The sequence below is a fragment of the Schistocerca piceifrons genome, chromosome 8, assembly GCF_021461385.2.
Source record: "Schistocerca piceifrons isolate TAMUIC-IGC-003096 chromosome 8, iqSchPice1.1, whole genome shotgun sequence".
NCBI classification, from domain to species: Eukaryota; Metazoa; Arthropoda; class Insecta; order Orthoptera; family Acrididae; genus Schistocerca; species Schistocerca piceifrons.
In genome coordinates, this window is record NC_060145.1 from 134,985,058 (window position 1) to 135,007,329 (window position 22,272).

Consider the following 22,272-nt stretch of genomic DNA (forward strand, 5'->3'; position numbering starts at 1 on the left):
TAACCTAAGGACATTACACACATCCATGCCCGAGGCAGGATTCGAACCTGCGACCGTAGCAGTCGCGCTGTCCATTGAATACCCGTTTATCATCTGCATTTCTTCTTGGTGTAGTAATTTTAATGGCCAGTAGTGTATATTGCCGTACAGGTGATACACTTTACATGGAAGTCGCTCGGCCGGTGTCCACGGATAAATACGATATGCAGTGCCTGTATTATTCTGACCTACGCTACAAAGTTCCTTTGATCACCCACGAATTTCCAAATGTACTCGGTTAACACCTATAAGTATATAAATAGATAATGTTTGGGAAAGAGTGAATCTGTTGAGTAGCAGATGTTTCATTGTGCATCATCCGTAAGAGTGTAGACGCAGGAGCTGACCTTTGAACCAGCAGGTGCCCTTATTGATGTTTGGCTTGAAGGGCGAGTCTTCGGGCACGGCGGGTGAGAACTCGGCGCCAACGGCGGCCGCGCAGATGGCAGCAGTGCAGCCCCAAGCGTAGGCCGAGTACCACAGGAAGCGGCGGCGGTCGCGCTCCAGCGCCGGGCAGCGCGTCGTGCGCATCCCGCTGCGGCCGGAGGGAGCACTGACGTCACTTTTCAACAACACTGGACACATTACAGTATTACAACAAGAAAATACATAAGTCAGCTTTTAGTACTGATAGACCAATTAGGCTGGTGGTTGTCATTTTCTTCATGGAGGAGTCCAAAAGACAGGTGTTACACTTGGCACCTTGTTAACCTACGGGTCGGTGCATGTACATCGACGACACCTTAGACATGGTGAGAAACAGCTGTGTGTTCCTGTGACATCCTAACAGTCTCCATTTCAACATAAAAAAACTGGAGGTAGAGGCAGAAGAGGACCAATAGCTAGTCTTTCTAGATGTGCTGGGCACGAGAAATGGTATACACATGGGCCGCAGAGTGTTTAGAAAACCGACACACACCGACCTATATCTGCTCAGACTTTCAAATCATCACTTAAGCCAGCAAAGAGGAAAGATTAATACGTTCGTAACACGTACGAGACGAATTTCTAACATAATTAATGTAACAGTATTCGCTCTAAAACTCACAAAATCAATGTCTCTGTGTACTAGTGCAAAAGGCGTTCCAGTTACTTAAATGAGTATATGATCTTTTTCCAAACATGGACATCTTTATAATGTTACGATATATCATAGCATCTTTGACACTCAAATGTTTGTAAGCACTTTGTATGTATCAAAACATGTGGGTGCATGTTAGAAATCTTCTCTGTGACAAATCTAAAGTGTTCAGTGAGAAAAATTTACGCGTGCAACGATAAGAATGCAGTGGGAATGTATTCACATCTGTTGGACGAAAACTATGAACACAAACACTCCAAGCCGACATTTCACGTAAGTCATATCCAGTGCAAATCTGTAGCGCAGCCACATGTGTGGCGTGCTTATAATTATGTATTTTTTGTATTTTAGGACAATTGAACTGTTTCCCGCGCCCGGGTTCCCGGGTTCGATTCCCGGTGGGGTCAGGGATTTTCTCTGCCTCGTGATGACTGGGTGTTGTGTGATGTCCTTAGGTTAGTTAGGTTTAAGTAGTTTTAAGTTCTAGGGGACTGATGACCATAGATGTTAAGTCCCATAGTGCTCAGAGCCATTTGAACCATTTTTTTAACTGTAAAAAACGCACCACATGTTCTAGTGAAAGCATCAAAACCGTCTGAAGATGAATCGTAATGATTCGAAACCGGTAACGGTACCTTTTGAATAAAGGAACTGAAAATAAATTTGTTGCTGGTTGCTGGCTCAACACCATCAAACCATGACAATGCCTATTAAACAGAGAGAGAGAGAGAGAGAGAGAGAGAGAGAGAGAGAGCTACATAGCATCCAATTACAAGGTTAGTGATCAAGTTTCGGAGTCCGTCACATCGTTCAAATGTCTGAGAACGATATGAAATAAAATCAGTCTATTGAAGGAGCATGACAGGTATGTTACGAGGATTTTGATAAAGTGCGTTACATTCATACAGATAACGGCACAGTGAAGATGCTGTGGCCAGTACTAGGGAATTGTTCAAATTTTTTGTGTCCTTATCAAGTATGCGTACCAGCAAACATATATCGAACTCAGAAAAGTGCAGATAGGATCTTAACAGGCCAGCGTAACCGACACTGGAGTATACCGGAAATATTCACGGTGTTGAATAGGAAGTTCTGGAAAAACGCGACATTGGCTCTCGAAATCCGGCTGGATAAATTTACAGGCCCGCTATTATAGGAAGACTGCGCAACATAAGCTGTGTCACTGTCTCGTGAAGGGTTAACGAGAATACGATGAGAGATTAGGGGGCATTTGTGGTGTGCAGCCAGTCACTTCTTGTGTTTGGAAAGAACTACATTTCGGTCTTGGTGGAGTCGTCAGTGATTGTTGAAATCGAGTTTCAGAATGTTTTACTGTCAGGCGCAATTACACACAATTTCAACAGGAAATTACCTGTTTCGTCCGTCAGCGACGACGTTCAGGTAATGAGAAGAAAGCAGGAGCTCAAGCAAACCACGTTGTCAGATACTATTCACATGTCGAACCATTCAACAATTACATACTTACAGAAACACATTATAGCTCCACATTTTTGTCAAGGACGTACTGTCCGAGACATAAATTAACAATATTTCCAGTCCACTCATTCAGACCGAGGTGTTCGGCAGGTTTTGCTTGGTTGTAAGGCAAACGACAGAATTGGAAATTTTCTCCCATAAATTCCCACTGGGGAACCCCTGGACCCGATACCAGTTCTCATGTAGTCTGTCTAGATGAGCAGTTTAGAACTCTGCAATGAATCTGTCTCTTGAACAGCCTGCCTTGTGCATCAGAGCAAGTAATGAGGAGCTGAAAAGCACGATACAGAGCCAAGCAGCTACTTATTTTCATATTTTTGGCTAGGAGCGTGTTGTCACTGGTACACATTGAATGTGGATTCGAACTCATGGTTCCCACCAAGGAAAATGACTCAAATGGTTGTCCACTCCCATACCTAACCAAAGATTTTGAACAAGGTAGCATTTATTCCATTCTCATTTATTTGCGGTCTGGCTGAGAAGAATCAAGCTGTACGGTGCCTCAGGATACCAAGCAACCTTTCTTGCTTATTAGAGCAAAAGAGAAAATTTAAAAACAAGTTCTTTGTCAGTATCGAGAAAGAAAATTCGTATTGTAACTGTTAAAACATTAGCTAAGTACAGAAAAATCAGTGATCATCCCGATAATCGTAGATGCTGTACACAATTAGATGATAAAATTGTCCCCTGGTACCTAGAAGACCTGCTCCACACACATACTCTGTTCCCAGGCGGTAGAACAGAGAGAGAGAGAGAGAGAGAGAGAGAGAGAGAGAGAGAGAAAGAGAGAGAAATAGAACCAAGGGTGCCAAGCTTTATGTGTACAATCGCCCACTAGAAGACATTTCATACCACTATAATTATTTTCATAGGTAGAAGGTAGTTAGACACATATGGTAAGTTTCATTTCACTCGTTAAGCTTAATTAAAAGTAGTACCATTACTGTTTCCTTCACAGCAAGATTATAGTGTAGTAAACGAAACTCAACCAAATTTTCTAAAAGTTCTGAGTGTTGGAGACTGGAAGTAAAGTTACTTACGTGAAGGTCCAGGAAATGTCGATACACATGACGTTGAGCCAGAAGAAGGCTGCCAGGAATGTGAACTGTATGACGAACGCTGCAACAGAGGATCACAACAAGTTAAGATTTCGTCTTGGTGGCAGGCTAAACCTAAGTAAATCGTTAGTGACAAGAATGACAAAGATCAAATGGAAACTGCTACAGAATATTTTCTGGATGAATTTTTAGGAGTGCAAGAGATTCATGCAGTCTTCTCTGTGCGAACTGCCCTCAACCAGCTACCAGTTGCCCATAAAAACAAATGCTTTCTGCAGGGTCTAATTCTTTTGGTCCTAACATACCGAATACTACGAACTTGAACTTTAAGCTTTGATCTGTACGCACACAAACACAGACACACACACACACACACACACACACACACACACACACACACACACAGAGAGAGAGAGAGAGAGAGAGAGAGAGAGAAAGAGAGAGAAGGAGAGAGTGAGAGAGAGAGAGAAAAATACATTTCAAGAAACCGGTTAGACACATGTATACAATCTGTTAGCACTTGTTCATCTATACGCAACGTTACCTGCACTTGTAATGTTCCGTAAGTTTAGGTGGTGCATCACATTGGATTATTGTTTGAATTGTTGTAAAGTCATGATTAATTGGTTTTACTTCAATAAATGAATAAACAAATGCATTATAACTTATACGTATTTTAGGTGCTGCCCGCTGTCGTTGACAATCTTGGATGACATTAATACAGGGTGTTACAAAAAGGTACGGAGAAAATTTCAGGAAACATTCCTCACACACAAAGAAAGAAAATATGTTATGTGGACATGTGTCCGGAAACGCTTACTTTCCATGTTAGAGCTCATTTTTTCCTTCTCTTCAAATCACATTAAACGTACCAGCGTGACTTCAAACACTTTGTTACAGGATACATGCATCCACCCTCCGTCGCATGGAATCCCTGATGCGCTGATGCAGCCCTGGAGAATGGCGTATTGTATCACAGCCGTCCACAATACGAGCACGAAGAGTCTCTACATTTGGTACCGGGGTTGCGTAGACAAGAGCTTTCAAATGCCCCCATAAATGAAAGTCAACAGGGTTGAGCTTAGGAGAGCGTGGAGGCCATGGAATTGGTCCGCCTCTACCAATCCATCGGTCACCGAATCTGTTGTTGAGAAGCGTACGAACACTTCGACTGAAATGTGCAGGAGCTCCATCGTGCATGAACCACATGTTGTGTCATACTTGTAAAGGCACGTGTTCTAACAGCACAGGTAGAGTATCCCGTATGAAATCATGATAACGTGCTCCATTGAGCGTAGGTGGAAGAACATAGGGCCCAATCAAGACATCACCAACAATGGCTGCCCAAACGTTCACAGAAAATCTGTGTTGATGACGTGATTGCACAATTGCGTGCGGATTCTCGTCAGCCCACACATATTGATTGTGAAAATTTAAAATTTGATCACGCTGGAATGAAGCCTCATCCGTAAAGAGAACATTTGCACTAAAATGAGGATTGACACATTGTTGGATGAACCATTCGCAGAAGTGTACCCGTGGAGGCCAATCAGCTGCTAATAGTGCCTGCACACGCTGTACATGGTACGGAAACAACTGGTTCTCCCGTAGCACTGTCCATACAGTGACGTGGTCAACGTTACCTCGTACAGCAGCAACTTCTCTGACGCTGACATTAGGGTTATCGTCAACTGCACGAAGAATTGCCTCGGCCATTGCAGGTGTCCTCGTCGTTCTAGGTCTTCCCCAGTCGCGAGTCATAGGCTGGAATGTTCCGTGCTCCCTAAGACGCCGATCAATTGCTTCGAACGTCTTCCTGTCGGGACACCTTAGTTCTGGAAATCTGTCTCGATACAAACGTAACGCGCCACGGCTATTGCCCCGTGCCGGCCTGTGTGGCGACCGCTACAGTCGCAGGTTCGAATCCTGCCTCGGGCATGGGTGTGTGATGTCCTTAGGTTAGTTAGGTTTAATTAGTTCTAAGTTCTAGGCGACTGATGACCTCAGAAGTTAAGTCGCATAGTGCTCAGAGCCATTTGAACCATTTGAACTATTGCCCCGTGCTAATGCATACATCAAATGGGCATCTGCCAACTCCGCATTTGTAAACATTGCACTGACTGCAAAACCACGTTCGTGATGAACACTAACCTGTTGATGCTACGTACTGATGTACTTGATGCTAATACTGTAGAGCAATGAGTCGCATGTCAACACAAGCACCGAAGTCAACATTACCTTCCTTCAATTGGGCCAACTGGCGGTGAATCGAGGAAGTACGGTACATACTGACGAAACTAAAATGAGCTCTAACATGGAAATTAAGCGTTTCCGGACACATATCCACATAACATCTTTTCTTTGTGTGTGAGGAATGTTTCCTGAAAGTTTGGTCGTTACTTTTTGTGACACCCTGTATATTTATTATGTGGTCTGGAAATGTGCTTGTCTTGTGATGGTTTTGAGCATATGATCGCTTGTGAAACATGTTTCTAGTATAGTTATCACACCTGCAGGACATAAATGAAGCGGTGTTCAATTCGCCCCTAAGACCATGTAAATTAGCAATGGTAATTCTGGGACGTACATGTGGTCAACCAGTCTTACAAACTGCTCTGTATTCGGGGCACCGTAGCTGTGGTAGTACATTATTTAGCAAGAATTTAGCAGTGTTAGCAGACATATATATTGTTGCTCTCGTGCAAGAAGCAATCCAGGAAGCAAACAATAGGGGAACTTACAGTTGTAGCGACTGGTTGGCCCTACTGAAAATGCAGATGAATGTTTTCCCCGTCCTGAAAACGTTTCCAAAGGGGCGAAATGACGCTGTCGTCAATAGTAAATTGTCAGCCATTTTAATTGCGGTCAGCTTCTAATCTGCCAACAACCCTTTCTCGTGCAGTGTCGTCATTCCGGCGGAAGGAATAATTTGCACCAAAAGCACACACAACCACATTAAGAGACCTTGTACTGGCTTATAATGTATGCCTCTTCTTACAAAATTTTTCCACCATAGTTCAGCCAGCGTCATGTTCCCATGACGTAGTGTATTCTCCTGGATCTCAAAGATCCCTTAACGTGTAGACTATCGGATCGAAAGCATCCGGGCACTACTGTGTAATGCGGATTGGACTACTAGATGACACGAGGGGCAGAAGCCGCCAGTGTAAAACAGAAGCAGTATCACCAAAATGGGTCCGTCAGGAGTGCTTACTTCAAACTTGGACTAGTCACTGGATGTTACCGGAGTAACACATCAACAGGAACATTTAAACCTTTCTACATCTGCCCAGGTCGACTGTTGGTGAAGAGACATCCAAACGTTGATGGCACATTAGGATATGCCGTATATGGGAAACCAACACACACAAATCTATATCTCCGTGCCAGTAGCTGCCATCACTCTTCACAGACCCTAGGTGTCCTTAAGTCCTTAGTGCATAGGGCGCACTGTGTATCCAATAAAACCAATTTGAAGAAGAGCTCACATGCCTCAAGAGCGTTTTTTAAGTCGAATGGATTTTCTCCGCAACAAACTCGTAGAGCTTTCAATGCAAAACCTAGAATGCAGGTATGTGATGGGAAAGAAGATGGTAATTCCTTCAGATCTAATGCGTTTTTGCCCTATGTGGATGCTCTTTCCACGAAGATAGGCCGTATTCTAAAGAAACACTGTGTTAGGTGATATTTCGGCCCCTCATGAAGATTGTAACTTTACTCGGCTCTGTGAAGGACGATTTGTAGCTTCGCAAAGCGGGTGTGTATCAGATTCCTTGCCGAAATTCTGAGAAATCATACATAGGTCAAACAACATGCACTGTTCATGAGTGATGTGTGGAGCATCGAAGATACACACGCTTATCATAGCCAGACAAATCAGCTGTGGGCGAACATTGCATTGATACAGGGCATTCCATGAATTACAGTGATGTGAAGATTTTAACATACACCTCTACCTTTTGTGAATCTGTCTTCAGGGAAGCTATAGAGATTAGATTAGGTAATAATTTAATAAACAGAGATAATGGTTTTAATTTGGGCAAAGCATGGAATCCGGCTCTTGGGGTAATTAAACTGCAGAGAAGTCGTCATCGTGTCACCGCCGCCGATCATACATCGATAAGCGAATCGAATGTCTGTAGGCCTTCGCCACAGGCGGCGCATGTGTAAGTGTATGTCTCTGCCGCCGACCAGCATCTGTGACCCGCATGCGCAGTACCGCCGCGGTGGAGCATATAAGGCCGCGCTTGGCATCTTGTCGTCAGTCATGTGACTCGCACTGAGGATGGCTGGACGATACGCGGCTGAAATATCAGTGGAGAAAATTTTATTTGCGCAGCTGCATGCCCGAAATTTAATGGACTATTCATTACGCGACGACAAGTTGAAAATGCACTCACTGAAAGCGTCCTCAATAGAGTTCAAGCAGTCGTAAAGGCGCAGGGTGGACACAACCCATATTTATGTCCACTAATAGGTGTCCGGATACTTTTGATCAAACAGCTTATAGTCGACGACGTTTGAGTATCACAGCCGGTTATGATTCACGTTCCAGAGCATTATTTAAACTGGTCTGTCATGCATCTTCAGGCAAGTCGACGAAGACTGTCGTGTGCTTCTCACGTTGCCCAATTTATTGATGCACTGTATGCTGTTCTGGGCATGTGCCAAGATCGCAGCAGCGGGACAGTCAACACTACTCGCCCTACGACAGTAGGAAATGAAGGATTCCATGTTTTTTCCAAGTAATGAGACCTATCGCATAGCATCACCTTTTCCGCCATGTGTACATTTAATCGTTATTCTCGTGTATTTTTCCTTTATTTATCGAAATCAGAGAAATTTGATATGAAAAGGTAATATCTGTAGTACCACAGGAAAGTGTGATTGGACCGTTGCTGTTTACAATATATATAAACGAGCAGTAGAAAGCGTCGGATGCTCTTTAAGGCTATTCGTAGATGATGCAGTTGTCTATACCAAACTAGCAACGCCAGAAGATAGTAGGAATTTGCAGAACGACCTGCACAGAATTAATAAATGGTGCACACTCTGGCAGCTGACCCTGAAAACAAATAAATGTAACGTATTGCGCATACCTAGGAAAAGAAATCAACTTCTGTACAGTTACACTTTTGATGACAAACAGTTGGAGACAGAGTCTGCAGTACAATACACTACTGGCCATTGAAACTGCTACACCACGAAGATGACGTGCTACAGGCGCGAAATTAACCGACAGGAAGAAGATGCTGTGATATGCAAATGATTAGCTTTTCAGAGCATTCACACAAAGTTGGCGCCGGTGGCGACACCTACAACGTGCTGACACGAGGAAAGTTTCCTACCGATTTCTCATACACAAACAGCAGTTTACCGGCGTTGCCTGGTGAAACGTTGTTGTGATGCCTCGTGTAAGGAGGAGAAATGCGTACCATCACGTTTCCGACTTTGATAAAGGTCGGATTGTAGCCTATTGCGATTGCGGATTATCGTATCGCGACATTGCTGCTCGCGTTGATTGAGATCCAATGACCGTTAGCAGAATATGGAATCGGTGGGCTCAGGAAGGTAATACGGAACGCCGTGCTGGATCGTATCATTAGCAGTCGAGATGACAGGCATATTATCCGCTTGGCTGTAACGGATCGCGCAGCCGCGTCTCGATCCCTGAGTCAACAGATGGGGACGTTTGCAAGACAACAACCATCTGCACGAACAGTTCGACGACATTTGCAGCAGCATAGGCTATCAGTTCGGAAACGATGGCTGTGGTTACCCTTGGCACTGCATCACGGACAGGAACGCCTGCGATGGTGTACTCAACGACGAACCTGGGTGCACGAATGGCAAAACGTCATTTTTTCGGATGAATCGAGGTTCTGTTTACAGCATCATGATGGTCGCATCCGTGTTTGGCGACATCGCCGTGAACGGACGTTGGAAGCGTGTATTCGTCATCGCCATACTGGCGTATCACCCGGCGTGATGTATGGGGTGCCATTGGTTACACGTCTCGGTCACCTCTTGTTCGCACTGACGGCACTTTGAACAGTGCACGTTACATTTCAGATGTGTTACGACATGTGGTTCTACCCTCCATTCGATCCCTGCGAAACCCTACATTTCAACAGGATAATGCACGACCGCATGTTGCAGGTCCTGTATGGGCCTTTCTGAATACAGATACTGGCCAACACATTCCCCAGATCTCTCACCAATTGAAAACGTCTGGTCAATGGTGGCTGAGCAACTGGCTCGTCGCAATACGCCAGTCAGTACTCTTGATGAACTGTGGTATCGTGTTGAAATGCCCAGGCGTATCAAGGCCATTATTATGGCCAGAGGTAGTTGTTGTGGGCACTGATCTCTCAGGATCTGTGCACCCAAATTGCGTGAAAATGTAATCACATGTCAGTTCTAGTATAATATGTTTGTCCAAAGAATATCCGTTTATCATCTGCATTTCTTCTTGGTGTAGCAATTTTAATGGCCAGTAGTGTATCTAGGCGTAACTATCCAGAACGATCTTAAGTGGAATGACTACACAAAACAGATAGTGGGAAAAGAAGGTACTAGAGTCAGATTCATATGAAGAATATTAAGGAAGTGTAACTCAACCACGAAAGAAGTGGCTTATAAGGAGCTTATTCACCCGATTCTTGAGTATTGTTCATCTGTCTGGGATTCCTTTCAGGCAGGACTCATAGAGGAGATAGAGAAGATCGAACGAAGATCGTCATGGGATCCTTTAGTTGCCGAGAGAGCGTTACGGAGATGCTAAACAAATTGCACTGGCAGACGTTACAAGAGAGGCGTTGTGCTTCACGGTGAGATTTACTATTGAAATTTCGGGACAGCACTTTTCAGGAGGAGTTGGATAACATATTACTTCCCCCCACATACATCTCGCGCACTGACGACGAGGAGAAAATTCGTGAAATTAGAGCCAATACGGAGGCTTACCGACGATCATTCTTCCCACGCACTAATCGCGAGTGGAACAGGGTTGGAGGGAGCAGATAGTGGTGCCGAAAGTACCCTCCGCCACACACTATTAGGTGGCTTGCGGAGTATGATGTAGATATAGATGTATATGTAACATTTTGCATTGGCTTTTCCGATCCAGCCTCCGAAATTAATTTTGTACTTTACCATTGTTAGAAGTTCTTCTTTCCTTGACCACGGAAACACCCGGTCACTATTGTGGGAATGATTTTCTGACCTTGATCAAAAATTACCTGCTATTTTATATTACCGATTTATGATAATTTCATTAGGGTATCTAAACATCCACAGAATTACTCTGATTTCTAAATTAATCATCAGACATGAACGGAGGAAATGTAGCTCCGTGTTTTTCAAACGAAACGGTGCCGATATCGAACCAGGAATGATATTGTCTTCAATCCGAAGACTGGTTCTATGCAGCTGTCCACGCTACTCTTCCTGTGCTAACCCCAGCATCTCTATAGCCATCTGCACCTGCTTACTGTTGTCAAACCTTCATCTCCTCCTATAATTCCCCTCCCCCTCTCCCATACACAGCTCCCTCCATTAAGAAACGGTATCACAAATTTCTTTCCTCCCCAATTCTGTCCAGCGGCTAACCATTAGTAGTACGAGATATTCATTTAATCTTCAGCATTCTTCTGTAGCACCACATTTTAAAAGCTTCCACTCCGTTCTTGTTGAACTGCTTGTCGTCCACTTCCACACCACTCCAGCAAATATCTTCAGGAAGGACCTCCTGACACCTACAGTTACGAGAGCCATCCAGAAAATAAAGAACATTTCTCCATAGCAGGATGTTCTTTAATAATACTACAGAAACTCAATATACACGTTTTGGCACATACTTTGACTACTTTTACGCGTAGTCGTCCTTTTACATTGAGGCATACGTTGTACCTTGTCACGAGTTTGTGTATACCGTGTGGCTGCCTTGCTATCGAATTAGGTCGCGACAGCATCCTTCAGGTCATTTGCGAAGCGTATACCAGCAAGCTGCTCATTCAGTTTTGGAAACAGGAAACAGCCCAACGGTGCCAGGTCCGGAGTGCAAGGAGAATGCACGATGTCCCACCGGAATTTCTCATGCGGCAAGGCGTGTGTCTGCTGGGCAGTTTGCGAACGTGTACTGTTGCGCAACAATAATTCCACGCGAGAGCTTGCCTCTTTGGCAGTTCTGGATCGCCTGACTAAAACGTTCAAGGATAGCACTGTATGTGTCGCTATTGATCGTTGTGTTGCGTGGCATGAAATGGACGAGTGAGACGTCTTCACAATCGCAGAATACAAAAACCATCACTTTCTGGTTTTATCTAGTTTATTTGAACTTGCGTGGCTTTGTGGCGACTGAGGATGACGCCACTCCATAGACCGTCGCTTCATTGTGGGGGTGTTATGATAAGCCCATGCTTCATCTCCTGTAACCATCTGGTCAATAAACGTATTGCCTTCCTTTCGTAACGCTTCGAGAACGCTAAAGCAGCACCCATTATCGCAGCTTTCCCGTTATCCCCGAGTATGCACGGTACTCACCGTGCACAGATTCGGTGGTACCCTGAGTACTGAGTGAAAGATCCATGCACCATTAAACGATATACTTCCTGGCTTTGTTCATGCACGTCACTAATCGTGGATGTCGATTATCTCGGATGATACGGTCCATCTTTTGTTTCAGAGCATCTGTGATGACTGAGGGTCGTCCTGATCTCTCTTCATCATGAACGTCCGTTCTCTCATTCTTAAATATTATGCATCACTTTAGAAGACCGGCTGCAGTCATTAACAAATCTGCGGCGAACGTCACAGGGTCTAACGAATTGGAGAAAACAAATAATATCTTGGCACCACACAGTCAGCATTTGTCCCAATCGCCACAAACATGATCACAGCTATCTCTTCAGTTAGAATGTGACATGTCCGACTTAACAAACGCATCCGACAACTGTCCGCATCGCACTGAACACAAGATACCAATGAGCGGCTGCCTCAAGACAGATGCGCGGACTGTACGTACAAAATAATTGGAATACAGATAAACATAAACATCATTTCTGCCCTTTTTATTGCTCATGAAAACCACACATTGCATGTTGTACCACCATACAGTGAGACCTACAGAGGTGATGGTCCAGATTGCTGTACACACCGGTACCTCTAATACCCAGTAGCACATCCTCTTGCATTGATGCATGCCTCTATTCGTCGTGACATATTATCCACAAGTTAATCAAGGCACTGTTGCTCCAGATTGTCCCACTTCTCAACGGCGATTCGGCGTCGATCCTTCTAGTTGGTGCGTAACGTCTTCCATAAACAGCCCTTTTCTATCTATCCCAGGCATGACCGATAGCGTTCATGTGTGGAGAACATGCTGGCCACTCTAGTCGAACGATGTCGTTATCCTGAAGGAAGTCATTCACAAGAGGCACACCATGGGGACGCGAAAAGTCGTCCATAAAGACGAATGCCTCGCCAATATGCTGCCGATATGGTTGCACTGTTGATCGGAGGATGGAAATCACGTATCGTACAGCCGTTACCGCGCTTTCCATAACCACCAGCGGCGTATGTCGGCCCCACATAATGCCACCCCAAAACAGCTGGGAAATTCCACCTCGCTGCACTCGTTGGACAGTGTGTCTTCGGCATTCAGCCTGACCGGGTTGCCACCAAACACGTCTCAGACGATTGTCTGGTTGAAGGCATATGCGACACTCATCGGTGAAGAAAACGTGATGCCAATCCTGAGCGGTCCATTCGGCAAGTTGTTGAGCCCATGTGTACCACTCTGCATGGTGTCGTGGTTGCAAAAATGGACCTCGTCATGGACGTTGTGCATCATGCAGCCTATTGCGCACAGTTTGAGTCGTAACACGACGTCCTGTGGCTGCACAAAAAGCATTATTCAACATGGTGACGTTGCTGTCAGCGTCCCTCCGAGCCATAATCCATAGGTAGCGGTCATCCACTGCAGTAATAGCCCTTATGTGGCCTGAGCGAGGCATGTCATCGACAGTTCCTGTCTCTCTGTGTATCTTCCATGTCCGAACAACATCGCTTTTGTTCACTCCGAGACGCCTGGACACTTTTTTTGATGAGTGCCCTCCCGGGCACAAAGTAACAATGTGGATGCCATCGAACCGCGGTATGGACCGTCTAGGCATGGTTGGACACGAGCCTTGCACCTGCTTCCTGGTGGAATGACTGGAACTGATCAGCTGTCGGACGTTCTCCGTCTCATAGGAGCTGCTCATGCATGGTTGTTTACATCTTTGGGCGGGTTTAGTGACATCTCTGAACAGCCAAAGCGACTGTGTCTGTGATACAATATCCACAGTCAACGTCTTCTTCATGAGTTCTGGGAACTGGGGTGATGCAATTTTTGATGTGTGTATATTCAATTTTAAGAAAGTTCTCTTTTACAGAATGTAAGTAGGCTGTTTATGTTTTCTTATTGGCAACGTTATGTAGCGCTCTGTATGAAAATCACTGGCTGTGCTGTGTGCAGTCTGTGGCTAGTTTGCATTGTTGTCTGCCATTGTAGTGTTGGGAAGCTGGATGTGAACAGTGTGTAGCGTTGCGCAGTTGGAGGTGAGCCGCCAGCAGTAGTGGATGTGGGGAGAGAAATGGCGGAGTTTTGAAATTTGTAAGACTGGATGTCATGAACTGCTATGTATATTATGATTTTTCAACACTATTAAGGTAAATACATTGTTTGTTCTCTATTAAAATCTTTCATTTGCTAACTATGCCTATTAGTAGTTAGTGCCTTCAGTAGTTCGAAACTTTTATTTAGCTGGCAGTAGTGGCGCTCGCCGCATTGCAGTAGTTCGAGTAACAAACATTTTTGTGAGGTAAGTGATTCGTGAAAGGTATAGGTTAATGTTAGTCAGGGCCATTCTTTTGTAGGGATTATTGAAAGTCAGATTGCGTTGCGCTAAAAATATTGTGTGTCAGTTTAAGCACAGTAATGTATAATTTTTCTAAGGGGACGTTTCATAAGAAAATCTTTACGTACTGTTCCTAGTCCACAATTGATATCATCACAAGTTTGGCCACTGTCAGTTATTTTTCTAACCAAACAGCAAAACTCATCTACTGACTTAGTGCCCACTTTCTTAATACTTAGCCTCTCTGATTTAATTCTACTACTTTCCATTATCCTTTTACTTTCGATGGTACTCATGTTTTAACTCTTTTCCAAGACACTGTTCATTCCTTTCAACTGTTCTTCCAAGTCCCAAGCCATTTCTGCCGGAATTTCAATGTCATCAGCGAAGCTGAAAAATTTTATTTCATTTTCATGAATTTTATTTCCCTTTCATTTAATTTCATTTACTTCTTGCTCAGTCTATAGCTTGAATACCGTGGAAGATAGGTAACAACCCTATTTCACTCGCTTCTCGTCTATTACCTAACCTTCATGTCTCTCAGTTTTTATGACTACAGCCTGGTTTCTGTAAAATTTGTAGATAACTTCTTGCTCCCTGTATTTTAATCCTGCTACCTTCTGCATTTCAGTGAGTATATTCCAGTCAGCATTGTCAAAAACTTTCTTTAAATACAGACGTGTTTCGTGTCTGAAGGTGTTCACAAACCAGCTTCTTTATAGATAGATTTCACATTGAATAAACACAATTTTCTCTTCTGAAGTTACAGCATTATCAATATTTTTTAACCTTATTTCTCATTAACACATGATGTTGCTTTCGTGGTTTTCTGTATTTAGCGTTACAGCTATTTCTCTTACCAAGCTTGTCATTTTTCTGATTTCGCCGTTCTCTGCTCGGTGAAAAACAGTACTTTCAAATTTTCACCCTGTCACTGTTCAGAAGAGACGAAAACAAGGCGGAAGATATCGAGAAACACACTTGTAGACGAACACTAACACAAGAGAGAGAGCTTCAGCTTCAACATGAATGTTCACAAACCATTTAATTACGTCTTTTTCATATCAAGCTACTAGTCACATTGCACTGTTTCAGAAGAATACATTTTCTTTTACTTGTTGTCAGAGTATATCTCTGACGCCATCGTATTGTTTCCGGATGTTGTGTCAGGCAAACAAAGACGATACCACGCCATGAATCGCCGATATCTACTGAACGGAGAAAAGCTTGCATGAGAGCGATCAGCGGAAATGCTTATCAAGAATTTCTCCGAATCCTACTTCCTGCGTCACGTATCGCACAGCACAGGATGCCGAGTGTTGATACCTGAACAGGAAAATGTTTTGCTAAGAAACTGCTGTAAAAGATGGAATACTCATAAAGTTTAAAATCTGACGCTCTTCTCTTAACTAAGTTCGAGTTGCAGTGCCGGGAAAGATCACGTCCTAAATGTAAGCTGGCTTAAACCAAGTTTAACCTACGTATACTACTGTGTCATTCCTCGTCCGAATAGAACTGCCTGTTGCATTTATAAGATCTCTGTTTTTTGACAAAAAGTATCGAACTCCTTTCATTTGGTTTATGTATATTGCCATTGGATGGTAAAGCTACAGCGATTGTCAGTTGATTTATAGTACCTTTACTCTCATTCATGCGGTAGCGTTCTCGCTTCTCGCGCCCGGGCTCCCGGGTTCGATTCCCGGCGGGGTCAGGGATTTTCTCTGCCTCGTGATGACTGGGTGTTGTGTGATGTCCTTAGGTTAGTTAGGTTTAAGTAGTTCTAAGTTCTAGGGGACTGATGACCATAGATGTTGAGTCCCATAGTGCTCAGAACCATTTGAACCATTTTTACTCTCATTCAATCACACATGATCAGTTTTGATATTTTAATCACCTTGAGATGCTGCAGCTACAATGACACTTCGTAGTTGCATGAGCAGATTTGTAGAGAGTATGCCTGTCTGGGTGAGGTCATTCACACGAGTGCTAAAAGGAACTCGTTAAACTTCGGTTAGACGATAAATCAGTCTAATCTAAAAGCCGTAAATTCAACTAAATACCTACGTATTACAATTACGAACAACTTAAATTGGAAGGAAAACATAGAAAAAGTTGTGGGGAAGGCTAACCAAAGACTGCGTTTTATTGGCAGGACACTTAGAAAATGTAAAAGACCTATTAAGGAGAATGCCTACACTACGCTTGTCCGTCCTCTTTTAGAATACTGCTGCGCAGTGTGGGATCCTAACTAGGTAGACCTGACGGAGTACATCGAAAGGCAGCACATTTTGTATTATCGCGAAATATGGGAGAGAGTGTCACAGAAATGATACAGGATTTGGGTTGGAAATCATTAAAAGAAAGTCGTTTTTCGTTGCGACGGAATCTTCTCACGAAATTCCAATCACCAACTTTCTCCTCCGAATTCGAAAATATTTTGTTGACACCGACCTACATAGGGAGGAACGATTACCATGATAAAATAAGGGAAATCAGAGCTCGTACGGAAAGATATAGGTGTTCATTATTTCCGCACGATATGCGAGATTGAAATAATAGAGAATTGTGAAAGTGGTTCGATGAACCCTCTGCCAGGCACTTAAATGTGATTTGCAGAGTATCCATGTGGATGTAGATTTAGATGAAGATGATAAGATGCCGAAACCAGTTGTGACTTAATACGTCATATGGAACTGTGATTAAGAATGAAGCATTGTGCATTATATGTATGTTCCCAGGGACTGTCTTCTACATAGGAGAGCATCTTTCTTCACTAAGCGTGACTTGTTGCTATCGTACTTTCTATCACAGTAGTCTAAAGTAATCTGGATCATTAAGAATATTATATTCGAAAGAGGAATGCCGGTTATATTGTTATATTGTTTTTTTTTTCATTTCCATTTTAACCTGGCTACTAAAACCGCTCAGAATAACCGGTTCGTGAAAGAAGCGATTTTCGGTTTTTATTGCTATTATTTCCAATAATAAACGTAGACATCGCACAGAGACTGAAAAATTCGAACACTCCCTCAGATTCTTGCGTTATACGTTTCAAAATACTGTACCTAGAATCAATATATATATATATATATATAACAGGTAAATAAAGAAAAACGTGACCCGTATACTATTAGCTGCTTTTATAGAAAAGTAGCGACGGGTGGATACTACAAAAAATCGCCAGTATTCCCCTAATGATTATGGTTTTTTAAAACTCTGCCAAAAATCATGATGTAATCGAGAATCATACCCTGGGGCGCTACGAATAATCAGTCTTACGGGATGAAAACTGAGGTTGGAGAGCTCTTTTCTTCGTGTTATGCTGCCCATTTCAAACGGTTACAAACAGATAGAGATACACCACCTAGATAAGAACAGTAGCTCAGCTAGCTTCTATTTTAACTAAAGAAACACTGTTTCTGGCCTTGTTTCACAGTTTATTATTAATGTTATTGGGCAACCTAGGTTTCGGGTTATAAGCCCATTTTCAAGTACATTACTGATTCCCAAAGATGATAATGCACAAATAAACATGATGACAAGGCAAAGATAATCATCTCAACTTCTTAACGTATTGATCCATAGCTTAATGTACAATTACGTCAAAGACCATTTTTAACAAATTACATACATTATTACACATTCACCAATTGCAATGCAATGAGTGGTCTAAAGTTATGCGTCAGCCAAGAGCTTTTTAACTACTGGACTGGAGCCAAAGTTTGGCTTCTATCCTGGGGTTGTAATCTCATCTAAAAGAGGTGAATAATTGCATTGTGTTTGCTCGTTTAATAACAGGTAAGGGGATATACACATTTCTTTTTAATTACTAAAATTTCTAATTGGTTCAGTTTGGCCTCCTTTTCCTCTGTGTGTGGAACGTGTACATCTATTGCGTATTTGTGGTTATTGTTCAGGCAATGTGCTGCAAAGGCTGAATCAGGCTTCTTCAATCTCCAGCTTCTGTGGTGTTCCTTAAGTATGGTACAGATTGACCTCCCCGTCTCTCCAATGTAGCAAGACTGACACTCATGGCATGTGATTTTATAAACGCCACTTTTTGTGATAGCTGGTTGTTTGACTTTTGCATTGAACAAGAAACTACCTATCGTCTGAAGGACGTAGAAAACCACAGAGAAGCCCTTTGCCTTCAAGATGTTACTTATGCTATTTGATGTTTTCCCTATAAAAGGTAATCTGGACCATTTCTTTTCCTGTTTGTCTGTGTTTTTCATTTGGAACAGTAGAGACCTGGCTTGCTTCTTCATCTTTTTGCCTAAAATTTTATTAATGGTGATGTTGCAGTCAAATTCTTTATTTATGGGTAATATTCTTATTGTGTTAAGTTCCTGGTCAAAGTCTCCTTGGGGCATAGGGATAGAAAGAAGACGGTGGATCATATGATAAAATGCTGCTTGTTCGTAGGTTATAGGATGTTGGGAGGAAGCCGGATGGAAGTGTCAGTGACGGAATCGTGGTTTCGCAGTTCTTCAACCACTTTCCATAGATGCTCAAGACAGCAGCACGCGGACAGGTGACGAGATTCGGTTGAAACCTTCGTAAGAGACAGTTTCCGTTCCTTCCAACCTAGTCATATAAACAATTGCGAATATGGAAAGCCATCAGCTGTAGAATGGAATGATAACGACGAAAATTTGTGCCGGACCGGGACTCTAACCTGCATTTGCCGTTTATCGCGAGTGGTTGACTGACCATTTTTTGTTGCTTTTTTACTTTAAAAAAATACCAGGGGCTCGAACTCGATTTCCCGCTTATGGCGAAGAGCCGCCTTACCATTTTTTAATTTTAATTTTTTTATTTTTAGTTAAACAGAATATCTTTATTCTTACAAAGGTGCCCTTCGTGGGGTAAAGAAGGTAACTAACGAACAAAAAATACTAAAGCATAAATAGAACGTAAACGCCGCCTTCTGGCAGCAGCAACAACTCGTCATTCGGGCTGGGCACGTCTTCACGAAGAAAGGGTTTATATGATTCTGTCACTTGCAGGGTTCATATGATTCTGTCACTTGCTCCAGTCCGTTCCGTAAATTTAACTTGAACATGAGGCTAACTTCTCATACCCGGGACACCCCAAGTGTGGGGAGGGTCCAAGAAGACACTACGCGGATAATTAGCGAAGTACTGGCAGTAGCGTGGGTGGCTGGCTGGCTGGCTCTGAGCACTATGGGACGCAACTGCTGAGGTCATTAGTCCCCTAGAACTTAGAACTAGTTAAACCTAACTAACCTAAGGACATCACAAACATCCATGCCCGAGGCAGGATTCGAACCTGCGACCGTAGCAGTCTTGCGGTTCCAGACTGCAGCGCCTTTAACCGCACGGCCACTTCGGCCGGCTAGCGTGGGTGGTGTCGTAGAAGAGTGAATTGGGAAAGTGTTTGTCATCATCACGGTAAAGATACAATATTGTCAGGCCCTTCATCCATATCACTGCATTCAACTTAGTATGTGTATAAAATGTCATATTTTGGATAAGAAGGGTTGCCGAAGTTACTGCTGTAGGGAACGTTCGCTGAATGAGGGCCAACATACGTCTTACAACCTCCACATCTCCATGAGAGACCCACATTCCGGACGGTGTTCATCTGTATCACGTATACGGCTCTGGGGACGCAACGGAGAACCAGCAATACGTATGGAATGGAGTCTCTGGCGATTCATGTGTTTGTGGCTGACCACCAAATACCTGGCTACTCTGGCATTGGAATCGAGAATAGCGCCATACACTGAACATCAGACCACTGACCAAGTAACCGAGAGCAGAAAGCTTTCAATCGGATTTCGGGGATGGTCTCTCATCATACGACAGTAAACATCACGTGCCCTGTGCAGTCGCTCACTTGGGAGGTCAGCGTTGACATAACGGAAATCCACAAAAAACTCCCTTAGGTGAGATAGTGGAGGAGAAATATAAGCCACTGCAAGGAGTAGTTCGTGAGAAGTGGATGCCAGTTCTTCAATCAGAGTCGCTGTAAAGCTGAGCTGGCGGTGGTTCCACGTTTTTGTCATCGTGGAGACATACACTAATCGCCATTAAAATTTCTACACCAAGAAGAAATGCAGATGATAAACGGGTATTCATTGGAGAAATATATTATACTAGAACTGACATGTGATTACATTTTCACGCAATTTGGGTGCATAGATCCTGAGAAATCAGTGCCCACAACAACTACCTCTGGCCATAATAACGGCCTTGATACGCCTGGGCATTTCAACACGATACCACAGTTCATCAAGAGTACTGACTGGCGTATTGTGACGAGCCAGTTGCTCAGCCACCATTGACCAGACGTTTTCAATTGGTGAGAGATCTGGAGAATGTGCTGGCCAAGGCAGCAGTCGAACATTTTCTGTATCCAGAAAGGCCCGTACAGGACCTGCAACATGCGGTCTTGGATTATCCTGCTGAAATGTAGGGTTTCGCAGGAATCAAATGAAGGGTGGAGCCACGGGTTGTAACACATCTGAAATGTAACGTCCACTGTTCAAAGTGCCGTCAATGCGAACAAGAGGTGACCGAGACGTGTAACCAATGGCACCCCATACCATCACGCCGGGTGATACGCAAGTATGACGAGACGAATACACGCTTCTGATGTGCGTTCACCGCGATGTCGCCAAACACGGAAGTGACCATCATGATGCTGTAAACAGAACCTCGATTCATCCGAAAAAATTACGTTTTGCCATTCGTCGTTGAGTACACCATCGCAGGCGCTCCTGTCTGTGATGCAGCGTCAAGGGTAACCGCAGCCATGGTCTCCGAGCTGATAGTGCATGCTGCTGCAAATGTCGTCGAACTGTTCGTGCAGATGGTTGTTGTCTTGCTAACGTCCCCATCTGTTGATTCAGGGATCGAGACGTGGCTGCACTATCCGTTACAGCCATGCGGATAAGATGCTTGTCATCTCGACTGCTAGTGATACGAGGCCGTTGGGATCCAGCACGGCATTCCGTATCACCCTCCTGAACCCACCGATCCATATTCTACTAACAGTCATTATATCTCGACCAACGTGAGCAGCAATGTCGCGATACGATAAACCGCAATCGCGATAGGCTATAATCCGACCCTTATCAAAGTCGGAAACGTGATGGTACGCGTTTCTCCTCCTTACACGAGGCATCAGAACAACGTTTCACCAGGCAACGCCGGTCAAGTGCTGTTTGTGTATGAGAAATCGGTTGGAAACTTTCCTCATGTCAGCACGTTGTAGGTGTCGCCACCGGCGCCACTTTGTGTGAATGCTCTAAAAACCTAATCATTTGCATATGACAGCATCTTCTTCCTGTCGGTTAAATTTTGCGTATGTAGCACGTCAATTTCGTGGTGTAGCAATTTTAATGGCCAGTAGTGTATAAGGCAGCTGCCCTAACCCACACATTGACCATTTCGAGATCTCCCTTTGTGGCAGGGAGTGTGAGTGTGTCGTATCACACTTTGATGATCATTCTTACACTGGAAAAGTAACTAAATACTGCTTGTAAGCTGCAGACTGTCGTCTTTGGCACTGGGAGGACTGTGACCAGATGCGGTATTGTGAATGCTAGATAGATAGTGACATAAGCCACCCACTGTACCATGTTCAAAGATTGCAGCAAGTTGCTATGGGCATCTGTATGCATGCCTTGTAGGAGACGAGAATAGGTAAGGTCTGATGCCTCTCGACT

General features: G+C 43.7%; 1 protein-coding gene across 1 annotated transcript in view; it reads right to left on the bottom strand.

Moving 5' to 3' along the window:
* Positions 1 to 22,272, bottom strand: part of LOC124712130 (probable G-protein coupled receptor Mth-like 3) — a 297,280-nt gene that overhangs the window by 90,900 nt on the left and 184,108 nt on the right. The window contains exons 8-9 of the mRNA XM_047242429.1: positions 3,658 to 3,736; positions 387 to 574 (exon numbers count right to left, since the gene is read on the bottom strand). Of these exons, the coding sequence (XP_047098385.1) occupies positions 387 to 574; positions 3,658 to 3,736 (267 nt within the window). The remainder of the gene's footprint in view (positions 1 to 386; positions 575 to 3,657; positions 3,737 to 22,272) is intronic.